General features: G+C 38.7%; 1 protein-coding gene across 12 annotated transcripts in view; it reads left to right on the top strand.

Annotated features, from left to right (window-relative positions):
- The window catches only part of TIAM2 (TIAM Rac1 associated GEF 2), a 171,229-nt gene that overhangs the window by 138,079 nt on the left and 19,672 nt on the right, over window positions 1–13,478 (top strand). For 11 of the 12 annotated variants that reach the window (XM_051801665.1, XM_051801667.1, XM_051801674.1 and 8 more), the window contains one exon: window positions 1,257–1,360. In XM_051801665.1, coding sequence (XP_051657625.1) covers window positions 1,257–1,360 — 104 coding nt within the window. The other variant, XM_051801675.1, reaches the window with a different exon arrangement.

Below are 13,478 nucleotides of genomic sequence, written 5' to 3'. Positions count from 1 at the left end.
GGAGTCTGTCTACCATGTTTTTTCTTCCCAGAAAGTCTCTTCATGGGCTGCAAGCTACTCTTTTGGGCCTGAAATTTCCATTTCCCTCCCTTCTTCAGTCCATGTTGGTCAATTCTTGCCAAGAGGAGCTGGTCCTGCTCTGCATGGACAGGACAACAGCAACACCCAGGCAGATAGATTGTTGTCCTTCACAATTTCTTTATTGCTAGCTGTCATGATTTTACTGCAAGATGGGTGGTATTTGTTTTAATTACCATCTCAGTTGCTGGTGTCAGTAATTAAATGAGAATCTCAACTTTCACTTTCTATTTTTATTTCTATTTTATCATCTTAGGTTGCTTAAAATCCTCTTTTTTTTTTTTTTTTTTTTGGTGGCTCCTTTATGATTTTCAACTACATGGATTGAGAGTACTGCAGAAAAAAATTTCCACTTCTAAGAATTTTAGTTAGAATTGCCATGTAAACATCTCTTTGGCTTTTAAGCAGCCAATTGAGGAAACATAAAGAGAAAGAACATAATTTTTATATGAATTTTCACCACTGTTGGATAGATTTTGAGTTTACACATAAATGTAATTGAAAGGTACAGTTTGTCAGTAAGTACAGCCGGGCAGCGCTGCCTCTGGATTTACATTGTGCCAGCTGCTATGTAGATGGACTCCAAACTTAGTAAAGTTGCTAAACTATTGGTAAGAAGAAGTATTATGAACTGTGGTCTTTGTTCCAGGGCAAAATTATCTTTTCTTCTTAAAGCTTTAAGGGATTCAGGACTAAGTTGTGTTGTCTCAAACAATGGTGTGCTCATCCAAGGAGAACTGCGGAGTGCATTTAATTATCTTCACTGGTTCTCTCAGCACAGACTGTGCTGATTACAGATAGTGCTCCTTCAAAGCGGCTTTTAGCTGTTAGGTTTACTTTGGTAGATCAGATACGCACATTGCTTCAGGCAGTCTCAGATGTCCAGCTGCTGTTTGGAAAGCAGTTTCCAAGCATAGTTGCTCCTTGCTTTGACCTCTTCTGCAAATTTGTGTTCCTTCTGGGTGTGGCATTTATTGCCATGGTCTAGTTGACATGGTAGTGTTAGGTCATGGATTTGATGGTCTCAGAGGTCTTTTCCAACCTTATTGATTCTATGATTCTCTTCCCCTATTGTAATTCTGCTAGACACTGAAAATATTTGCAGGTAAGAGCAAATACTTGTCCTGTTCCTGTCCTGTAACCCTCTAACTTATTTATTTGTTTTCTTTCGAATGCAGATTTTAGTAATGTGCCTGATGTCACATCCAGTTTGAAAAGGAGCAGTACTGATGGCACTCTGGACCAAGTGCCACACAGGGAGAAGACTGATCCACCTTTCAGGGTAAGAACATGTTGGACATAACAATCCTTATGAAGAAAAAGATAGTGTTGTAGTGTTAATGCTCTGCATTTTGTTGGAAAGAATTAGGGTTAATTCTTTCCACTAATTTGGAAAATTTTGTATGTATATTAACTGTACTTAGTGTTTTATTATCTTGAGGTCACCCTGACAAGTCAGCAAGATACAGCACAGCTGCTGCATCTCCAAGAGCAGTTTGACAGGGGAAAATGGCAAACAGGTAGAGAATTATCAGATTTATCTTTCTGTGTTCCTTGAACCCTGTTTCTGCAGAGAACACTAAAGCTGTTACAGCTTTCTAATTGATTCAGTTTGGTTTGTGTTTTCTTTTTGCTGATAATTCCAGGGCTTGCTGTTAAGATTGTATTGACCACAGCAATACTTATTTAATGTCAGTAATTTTAAACTGGACTGCAGACTTGAAGAGGTGCAGTGTTTGAGAGCGAGTGATTCCCACACTCTAATTTGGAGAACCTTTATGTGTCTGCAATTACTGTTTGACTTCAGATGGAGTAACGGATGCTCAAACCTTCTCTCTGTCAGGACTTTGGAGGTTGAGGCAGGAAAGCACAAAGTTAGTGTCCACCTTCAAAGGCACTGCACTAGGAAGAGCAATTTTTCGTTCATTTTGCTCTGAGTCAGACAAATTGCAACCTGTGCCCAGCTCAAGTGCATATTGTTTGGAACCTTCCACAGCTAGCATGGGTAGTGTTTTCACGTTGGTGGCTGTGATTTTACCAGACACTGCCATTCTGACAACAGAAATGTTTTTTTTTTAAACTCTTTTGATGAGTTGATTGTATCTCCAAGCAAATTTGTGGTAACACTTGTGTTACACTCTTGCATAACAGGAATGGAGTTAGAGTTTTTATCGTTCTGGAATATATTACTGTCTCGTACAACATACTGGTTGTATGAAAAATTGGTGGAGATGAGGCAGAATGTAAAAACTCCTAAGACTGGAACAGGGAACATATATTGTGCCTCTAACCATACATACTGAGAGGAGCTATTCGTCTCTTACTTTTTGAATTACTTTGTAACCTACTTCAGTCCAATATAGGTGAGTTTATGCCATTTCTCTAGAAAATAAGGAGAAGCCTCGTGATTGTGGGTCTTCAGCCCATCTCCTGCTGCACAAGGGGATTCCCACAGAGATGATCTATATCCTGTATAACACACTGCTTATGCTTCCCAAAAGCCTTTGCAACCACACAAGAATAAACTGCCCCCCATGCACTGTGTGGAAATATATGGCTGACCTCCTGCTGGAGGGGAGTAGATTCTGGGGCATCAGCTTTGCTTTAGCAGAAGAACAAAGCCAATCCTGATCGTCTGTGTCAAATATACCAGATGCCAGAAAATGAGAGAGAGTTGAGGAGGACTTAAATACAGAGAGAACAATTTATGTACACTAGTTGTTGCTCTGAATGCACTAAATTTGCTTCAGTGCTTTGAATTACAGGCTGCAATTAAAGGTCAAAAAAAGAGGAGAAAACAGTCTATTCCCTATTCTCTCTCCAGCATCAAATCTGTCAACATCCAGCAGTTATTATGCTTTTGCATGATTTGCTGAAATAACTGCCCATGCTGTATTGCAGTTCACTTCTTGGGTTGACATGTGGGTCTGCTAGGGTCATTCTAAAAATTACCTGAGGCTGTCCTAGTTTTGTAGGTACAAGGGGGGAAAACAGCCCGGCAATCAGAGGCAGTCTGACTTGGACTGCAGCTGTAAAGGAGTCTGTGACAGCTCTACAATTTCTGCAAATGGTTTGAAATTGATTGCTGTCTTTCTGTTGGAAGGTGCCTATTACTGTCAGAGCTTTTTGTCTGACCCTTTTGATTTCTCCAATAGATGTAGAATTAAAAAAAACCCAAACCTAACAGTAAGTTTAGGTGGCTTATTTTGTATGTGCTTTTGTGATTGTGTGTAAAAGGAATTAAAATTATTTCTGTTTTCATAGCCATGATTTGGGACTGCTCACCAGATGCACAGTAGCTATTGCTAATAAAAGCTAGTTTGAGGAAACTGTGCAGCCTCGAAAAGCATAGCATCTGGATTTGGGTTTCTGGGGTTTTTTTCCTTTGCCTTCTGTTTCCTGCATATGCTGACTTGACCTCCCACGCCTGCAGGACAACAGTAGTGCAGACACCTCAGCAGTAGGCAAGTAGGCGACGTTACAGGAGTGTGGGGGAGAGGAGATCTGTAAGCACAGCTCTGTGGAGGAGACGATTCTGAGCACAGCCTGGAACAACAGGCAGTTTGGGATTATTTCAGGGAGACACAGCTAGAAATGCTCACTTTCCAGTTGACAGCAACTGTAGATGTAATTTTTTGGCTCTGAGGGGCAGGCTCCTTTGAAGTTTGGTTGTCCTATAACATGTAAGTAAATAAAAAAAGTAGTCTTAAAGCTTTGGATTTAATAGTTGCATGTCTGATTTCTAGATTTCATGTTTCTCATTTTGAGCATTTTTGTTTCATTGTTTTTCACTATTTTCTTCATCTCATATAAAGCTAAGGTTAGGCATTATCTTCACTGAAAGACAATAAGGCATTTCAGAAGTGCCTTGTAATCTCAAAGAAGTAAATGTTTTGCTGCATGTGTACTACATTCAAACATGCATCCGTTCAGTCTAATTAAGAGGGCAAGAGAGGATCATATCATTCCAGAAATAGAAGCTGTTCCTTAAGTTATAAAATATTATTAAAAACACATGGACATCGATAACTATCCCTTCCAGATGCTCATTAGTTCTGACAGCTCTGTATTCTCTGGGATACCCCATTTATACTTTAATACCTTTAACCTTATTTTCTGTTTTATTTAACAAAGATAGATATTATAACTCTAATACATTTTGTTGCAGTACATTTTCAAACTGTGTTAAAATATTGTTTCTGTGGCAGCAGCATCTCATCCTTGCTATTGTTCTTCAGTATGTAGGTGTATTGTTGACAGAAGAATAGGTGACCTCAGAAAATTGAGAATTGAGTATGCCTGTCAGTGTAATTAAATTTAGTGGTGTTTAATCATTTTGAGAACTAATTGTCTGTGCTCCTAGTGCTCAGTTAAATCCTGGTATGTTGACAGTTGCCAAGAATCAAGCGCTCTGTACATCAAAGTAGCACAAAGTCGAATAAATGAAAAATGCAACTTTCCCTTTAGCTGCTCATGATTTCTAATTGCAAACTGTATTGGCTAGGAATGTTTTCTCCAGCCCACAGTTTATTTTAAGATGAAGTTTAATAGTCTGTTACTAACTTGCTTATCTTTACTTTGTATTTTCAGTATATTAAAAATGCCCTTTTATGAAAGATAAACATAGCTAAAATGTGAAATTTTACTATATAAGTAGTTATTATTCTAAGGTCTCTTGAACAAATGCTGTGATCTGACTTCCAGTTGTCCTGAATCTTTTGAATATCACCAGAGAGAGGTATTTCTGAAATCATATTAAATATTATAGACAGAAAGAAGCAACTTCATATAAATACATGTGTGAGAAGGAGTAGATGTATTTTCACTTTAAATATTTTACAGGTCATACGAAAAAAAGGTCATAAGAAAAAACCTTAAAGTATACTCTGCAAATATTTCACATCTTCATTATACTACCAGCTGTATCTTAGCGGTCTTTAAGAAACTCAAGAAACTCAGTAAAATTAGCTAGTCTGATGCTTTGTAATCGTGATAAAAATAATCAGTGAATGCGGAATGGTTTTATGGTAGCATCTTCAAAAATTAACATTGCAGATGCGTAAGTGGAAGCAACTGTGATGAGAAACCTTGAATGATAACAATAATTTGCTTTCTAAAGAATGGCCAACTAGTTTGATTTTGCAATGCTTTTGAAGTGGTGCTATATTTCTCTCAAACAATGAAGTAAAATTGATGCCAGGAATAAGCTGGGTATAGAAACTTAGGGAAATTGCCTTTGCTGTTGCCTCTTAAAGTAGTCACTTTGCTCTCAGAATGGATTATTGATCATACACCAATGTGTGTGTATGAAAACAAGTCTATCCATAACATCTCTTAATAAAAAATAAATAGAAAACTCTATACACTGCAGAGACAAAAAGTGAACTTTTTTCCCCCCTTGGGAATACCATTCTTAATGCAATTAACAGAAGTTATGGTTAAAATTCCTGAACACCTTTCCCTAGCTTAAGCTTATTCAGATTATCTCAATCACCTTCCTCTTCTGTTCTACGACTGTGTTCACTTTCTCTTCATCTGGTAAGAAAATAGGAATTCATGCAAGTCTGATCAGCAGAGTTCATGGCACCTTTGGCAAACGCAAATCTGCATCTCCTGCAGGATGGAGCATTTTCATCAAAGCTTTCAGCTTTTCATAGGGATGAGGTGCAGGTCAATATAATGGCCCTGCTTGAAATGTCCGTATTGATAGATATAGGGGGAAAAAAAGAAGGTAGCAAAAAACATATGCTTGTGTGTTTCGGAAGTCTGATTTTTGGATCTTTGAGTTTCCTGTGTCAAATCATCCCTCCAGTGCTTTTGAAACTTGTGTATTCTGTTTATTGTGATGCCAGTTGTGGACATTCCTGCATTTGCCAGACAGGAGCATTTGCCAGTGCAGTGAGAAGTACATGTTTCCATGGAGTCTGCATGCCTTGGACCATGGCAAGAAATCTGGATTTCCCTGCGTGAATCTCCCTGCACGCAGTGCCGCTTCTCATGACAAGGAGCCAATGTGCAAATGTGCCTGACCTGGCAACTCTTGAGGGTTTTTTTCAAGCCCTTCCAATCTAAAGTATATGTGCAATTGAGAAACTCACTTGCATGTCTGATGGTGCCCAAGAGGTGTGAATCCAGAGCAAGAGACTGGATCAGAAAGCAAACCCATCTCCCGAGTTCTACATCATTCAAGCTTCCCAAAACAGTGCTTTCAATAGATGCAAAATACATGTGTCATGGTTTCTAAAAAGAAATCCCTCTGTTACCTATTAGCTGATTTCACACAGATATTTCTGTAACGAAAATCAGCAAGTATTGTAAAGAGTTTGATGCATTTTGTGATTTTGGCCTCTTGTACATACAGCATAGCAAAGTACTGGAGAGATGGTTTTCATAAGTTGAAGAAATTAATATTTTGTCCTCAAACTGTCTAAAACTGATTTCAAAACCCCTTCATTAGCTGCAGCACTCCATCCATTGACTTCTTATGCAGATAGAATAATTTAAGGGCAAAAGTCCTAAGGTATAATATACATTCCTAAGGTATAATATACATTCAGGCCTAGGTTCAAAGCTGGATGAAAGACTGGGTATCCCATTGCTGGTCTGTCTAAATGCTGAATTGTTAACGGTTTGATTTTGGTGAGAGGAAGGGGCAACTGTGACAGTTGTCATGGAATGGTAGGGGTAGAAAGTAGTTAGTAATTATTACACATACAGTGCAATCCCAACAGAAAATTTATACAATTGTTCAGTTTTCGTGGATGATTTGAATGGTATTTTATCTTCCAGAGGAATGCAAGTGGATGCTAGGAATGATTTATTCCTCTGATTTATTACCTAGAAAACATTATATGGTGTAAACTGTAGCAGATGTGCTGTGGAGTAGTTCAAGGCACCCTTATTCAAAACACACCCAACAGTCTTTTATTGGCACTGTCGGTAAATGTAATCCTATATATTATCTGAATCATATATATTTTATATAATATATATTATATATGTTGTGGCTCATTTATTTATTTTGGTCTGATGAAGACACTCCCACTCTCAGAAATGAGTTTGGGATCATCAGTCTGAGTGCATGTATATAAGCAGTGGATAATTGTCTTCTAGTGTGTAGATGTCAAGAAATGTTTATTCTTTCCCACCAAAGTTAACCAGTTTCCTAGTATGACTTTTCAGTGAGAAAGTTAAAGATTTAACAAAGTATACTGAACTAGAAGGAAGATTTGCAACTATATGGTGCATAAAACATAAAACCTGACAAGTATAATTGGTACCTTGATTACATTTGGAATGGTGTGGTTATGTATATATATCTACATGTGTCTGCTAGATTTCAGAGCTGTATTTCTCTCCATTTGGTATAAGTGGCATCATTCTTGCTAGCCAGTTAGTGAACCCTACCACCAGAATATCCCTTAAGAAACATTAGCATTGAAATAAAACAGTGGGAAACTAAAAAAAAACAACAACAAACAAAAGACCAAAAGAAAACAAAACAAAAAAAACCTAAAAAAAGTGTACGTGGAGTAATTTTGTTAAGCAGATTGTAAAAATTAAAAATCTTGGAAGGTGAATGTTATTACTAATCAAGTAAACGCCAACTGTTTAGCTACATTGAAAGAAAGCCCAGCAGAAATGACCAGAAGCTCACCAGAGCCCCAAATCTATGTCTTACATGGAGGCAATTCCAGTTAAACATGATAGCTTCTCATTAGCTCTATTTTGCATTGCCCAGGCAGTTCCCACTTGCACAGCGTGTTATTAATTGCGGGAGAACTGCCTCTCTGAAGGTTATTCAGCATCCATAGGACATTGAGGATCTTTCCTTTATTTTAATCGTGAGAACTTCTCTTTAGCAGTTGATGAGATCCAAAAGCTTGGGGAGTAGTCTGCAATTAACATCCTTTTTTTTGTTCTTTGTTGGAGAAGGATTAACAACATGGTACTCTCAAAATCATGTATGGCCTCTGCAATCCAAGTGTCATTTTCTTCCAGATGTGACATGGATTTAGGGAGTCTTAGAGCTAACATGGGAAAATAGCAAGTTTCTCAGCAGTGGTTTCCTTGATTCATTTGTGCCTGGAGGGGACAGTTCTGCATCAAAAGCATGACAGAAGCCTGTGGGGAGCTCTGCTAATTATTGTGCTTCCCTTGCAGATAGCTTCCCTTGCAGATAGCCCAGCTTGTGGTGAGCCAAACCAGAGTTGCTGGGTCCAGCAGTGTGGAGCTGCTGCCAGACCCCTGCTGTCTTCATGTACCTTTTGAGAAGGGTATCAGTGATATGAGTGAAACTATAGCCTGTTAGAAGTCCATAATAATTTTTCTAATTAATCTAGGTTTCAGTATATTTATCTATCACTCAGAGAAGGCACCAGAACTGATGGACTATAGGTTACCGAAAACTTGCTATAAGCCTACCAGTGAGTGCTACTGCCCAGTCCTTTTTCACTTTGTTGCATTAATCCTGTAGTTCTGCATCCCTACAGATGGCCCAAAATACAAATATAGGAGTTGCCTGTCTTGGCTAACAGAGTCAAGGAGCTTCAAGATCATAAAGTATGGAAGGTGCTATATCTAATGTGAACTTGTAAGCAGACATCAGGTCATGCTGTAGATGGAGACCTGCATGCACAATTACTCGTAGGGAGGCACAAAAACAGTAGGAAAGAAGACCAAATGGAGACTGTGCAGTTCTTGCATGCAGAGCTGTGACCTTGTGGGGCTCTGTTTTATGCTATTACATTCAGACACTGGGGTCTAGGAGGGAGCTGGTATTTGTTGTCTTTCCTCTGACTGAAGGAAACGTCCTCTCAAAAGTACTGACACAGTTTTTGGTGTATAACATGCAGATGGTTTTGATCAGGAAAAGAAATTGTGTTGTGTTGATGCTTGCAAATTAAGGAAGCCGGTGGGAGATGACTTATAATGCAGCTTTTCTTTGTAGTCGTCTGGGAAAAATCCATAAGTCTTACCTGCAGGTGAAAAGGGAATCATATGACAACAGTCCTGAATCATTACAACAGGATATGGTTAGCAGTGGCTCTCGAGACGCCTGTGACTTCATTGATGAAGGGCAGGAAGCTGCCTGGGAGTCCACCACCCTGGGCCTCCAAAAGCAGCCCCCGTCACCTGCAGTGCAGGATATGACGGCAGCGTTTCACTTTGCAATGAAAGGCAGAGATATCTAATCACACTTCTGACACACACAGGGAACTGGGTATCCTCTCTGCCAGCTGCAGAATATTTGGAGAGCTTTTTTAAATTTAATCAAGATACTGTTCAGTTACAGTGCTGACAGTAACATATGTGTTTTTTCCTTGCAATGCAAAAGCATTTAAGCCGATTTTTAATGCATGCCGGGGTATGTGATGTGTCCAGCAGTTACCCATAGGACACAAAGTCACTTCTAAGTTGCAGAAAGTTTCAATAAAGGATTTCAGACAAATACTGCATCCTGGGTACCATCATACACTTTGATGAAGCTTTGATTCCTATTTTGATCTGTCAGGAACATGTAATGATAAAGGTAGACCTGAAATGCCAAAATTGAAAAAAAATCTGCTACCTGCAAAATCCAAGATAACAAAAAGACACCTGAAAGGATGGAAGAGGGAGGAGAATTATAAAAAACTAAGGGGTCAGTTAAGTCAGATGCACAGGGAGGTTCCACCAGATTTTCATGTTTCATTACCTGTTGCCTCTTTACTTGTTAACATACTGTGGGCAGACATAGACATCCTCTCACATGGTATTTATTTCCTTCTGTGACAGCAGAATCCTTTTGTAGTAGCTAAACAAAGCCTTGTGAAAACCAGGGGAGAGGTTGATGTGGAGTTCAGAGAATCTATATTTGTCTTTACAGGGGAGTTATTGCATCTTTTAACATTTGAAATGCAATATGCTGGCTACTAACAAGAATAGATACTAGTTGCCTTCTCTGCCTCCAAAGGTTGCACACTACAAAACTGTATTGTGAAACATGAGTGCAACTGCAAAGATAATGTTGCCATAGTTTCTAATTCAACACTTGAGAAAAGTTTTTGCATTCAGCACGAAACACTTTGAGTGAGAATGTTACAAACAATATTTAAGATGCTTAAAATTAGAAATAAAACAGGAATTCATTTTAAACATTTGGAATGCTAACTAATACTTTTTAGCACTGGAATTTATAAGGAAGTGTCTTCACTGTGGTCAATTATGCTTTGAAAATAGATTTTGAAGGCGTTTAAAACCCATGTTATTAGTATAATAAGCATGACAGGAAAATATTCTGAAAAATCATCCACCCACAGTTATAAAAAGTAAAAAACAGAGTCTCTCTAGACCACTGTAGAGATCTGGAGACCAGCTGTATTAAGCCTGAGCTTATAATGCTTGGGGACCACTAATGTCGCAGAGCTCCTGCTGATCCAGGGTATGTATGTACATATTATATATATATTTATAGATGTATGTGTGTGTGTGCTCGCGTGTGCGTGTGTGTATACATATATATGTTGTGTATACGAATTATGCTTCTGTGTCACCAGATGTTACAATGTGCTCAGTTGTCCTAGAGGCAAGCCACTGTTTCCTTTTATTCAATGTGAGCAAAATTAGCCTTTTACCTTCATGCATTAAGGGCAAAAGCAGGATGGGAAATGAACTTTATGCAGATAAGCACACCTACACGTATCAGGACAATAGAGGGAAGCCTGCGTTATAGAGGATGTTACTGTTATGGTAACTATCAAGCCTGGTGCCACTGAAATGGAAAGATGAAAACCAGATGTCTGTAAAGGGAATGTGTGTTACTGAAAGTACACAGGAATAAACAACAAGGCTTTGTCATTTTTCCAGTGATCTTAAAAATATTTCAAGGTGATGGATAATTTTACATGTAAATTTTACATAGGAGAGATTTTTGAAAAGGGCTTGAGTGTTTATTGTGTGCTTCTAGAGAACGAAGGCTAAAGAAAACACTTTCATTCATTTGGTTTATTCTAGTTTATGTTGTTCCCTTTTTTGATTTGTCCAAGTTCCTCAATAGGAGTTGGAAAGATTACTAAAACATAATTGTCTTTTTTCTAATGAATACACATTTTAAAAAAGCTGTTAATTGGTAACATCTTTTAGCTGGCATATGGCTAGCTAATAATGCAGGCTTAATTAGCAAATCTGGGGAAAGAATAACTTCCTAATATGGAATAAAAAAGGCCTGTCATTGTTTTTCATCAAATCGATGATATGGCTTGGACCTGAAATTTAGCAACCTTTTTTTTTTTTCCCAGTCCTAGTGGATGAACTCTGTTTTAACATGTATCTGTTACAAAGATAGAGTTTGAAAGTGCCACAACTAATGCAGATAGGAAAGGAGGAAACAGTACCTTTCCAGAAAGTATAGTCATACATTTAATAAACACAGATCTGGTGATCTGTCCTGTGTTATTTTAAAATGCCATATGCAGTACTGTAAGTCTTTAATTTCCACAGACTACTTATTTTTAATTTTTTTTCTTCAGACTTGCTCTTTGGATCCCTAGGGTCTGTGGACTGCTGCAAAGGCAACCACTAGTGGTGTATAAGAACGGTATCCTTGTACATGTTACAAAATAGTCCCTGTAACTGGGATTTCTAAACCAGGCTGTACATCCCATGAAAAATGAAATGTTACGGAGCAGGTAAAACCTCTCTCAGTCCTTTGAGACCATTTCCTCAGTTTTGTGTTATATAATCATCTCATACATTGAACTCAATATCTGTTTCCAAGAGAAAGAAAGAGCATAGTTAAACAAGAGGTTCCTACTACTGTGATGCATTCTGTGTGCCTTATCAGCAGCATGTTGTTTCAGGGCTCCAGAATTGTTTTTCCTCTGATAGGCAGCCTCTCAGTGACTGAGGTTGGCAAATGTTGAGCTGTCAAGTTGTGCTAATGATTTGGAAAGAGATGGATGTAAGTTTAATTGCAGTAATTAAAGGAGAAAGCTGTGTTATTCCCTTGCTTGTATGAAGGTGAATGTCTGAATATCCTTGAAATCTCTGAAGCAGTGCACACATAACTAAAGATACAGATACCCAGGCTTGGGGGTTCATTTGGATTCAAGAGAAGGGTTTACTAGAGAGCAATAGGCAGTGGCAAGGGCGGTGTTGAATGAAGCTTCATATAGCTGGACTTCCTTGCACTCTAGGAGTGCTGTGGTAGGGGCAACAAGGGAGTTGATGTGTTTTATTATGCCACTGCTGTAGTTCTCCTTTTATTAATGAATTGCTTCTCAGTCTTTTATCTCTTCAGCTCAGTGTTGTCATGTCCTGTAATGTTTTATTAAAAGTTACATTTTTCTTAATCTATCTATAGACTTGATTGGTTTTGTGTAAATATATCCACATCAGGACTTTTACTTTCAAGCCTGAATTTATTACTGAGCCCAGTTTAAATTTCTTTTTATTGATGTAATTATGGCTAAAAAGTTCAAACAAAGGACAAACAAAATTATGTAAAGAAATCATCCAGAGAGCTGCCTATTTGTTTTTCATTTTATCATTGTAAAAGTATTTGTATGCCACAACATTTAGCAGCATATACCCTTGAGAGAGCATCAGACTATTGATAATTCATGTTGACCTTCAGGGCAGTCAGCACCCTCTAGATATTTTTAGGTATTTGGCTAACTTTCTCAAAGCACCTGATGTTTTGTTTATGCAGTAAATTTCACAGGCACGGAGGCAGGTATATTTCTAGGGAGATTAAACCCATCTTCCCTTGCCATAACTCCACTTTGTCCTGCACTCACTACATCAAGATATAAAAAAAACCCCTCATCTGGCACCTTTTCCCTGTATTTGTAGCAATAAAGGGAGGCACGGCAAGTCTGTTTGTGCTCTCATGCTCTGCTTAACCCCGTTGCACTGGGATGTTGTCAGTGCCTTTGATTTTTGTTAATCGGCACAAAAGAGAAATTTGAGCAGCTGAGCTCAGAGAGAAGGTGTGTTCGTGGGGGGATCACAACGTTCATGACTTCCTTCCGAGGGCCCTTTTCCTTTGGCAAAGTTTGTATTCACAAGCCACAATGCCTGCCTTCAGGAGGAGTAAAACCAGAGCTAAGAGTTTAGCGTTGGCTCGCAAAACCCAGCAGCAGGCAGCAGCAGCTTACGGCTCTCTGCACAGGATGTTTTCTGTGGTGAGTTCTGCAGTGGCATGGGTTAAGCTGGGGGTGCTGCTTAATCAGGCTAAGGTGATGGGGCTGCAGAAGCATGCTGAGCTGCCAGTACTTGATAAATAGTGACTGTCCCAGTAATAAAATAATGGATTCTGGTAACATGTAGTTGGTGGGTGAGTTTATACCAGTAGTCTGTCTGCATGGGAAAAGGTTTGGACTTTGTGAAGTTTGAGGGAGGGAAGGGTGGGTTGGTTG

Source organism: Manacus candei, unplaced genomic scaffold (assembly GCF_025592945.1).
Source record: "Manacus candei isolate 608988 ecotype Guabito, Panama unplaced genomic scaffold, ASM2559294v1 h1tg000052l, whole genome shotgun sequence".
Classification (NCBI taxonomy): domain Eukaryota; kingdom Metazoa; phylum Chordata; class Aves; order Passeriformes; family Pipridae; genus Manacus; species Manacus candei.
The sequence above is the reverse complement of the archived record's forward strand: the minus strand, read 5'-3'. Positions and strand labels throughout refer to the sequence as shown.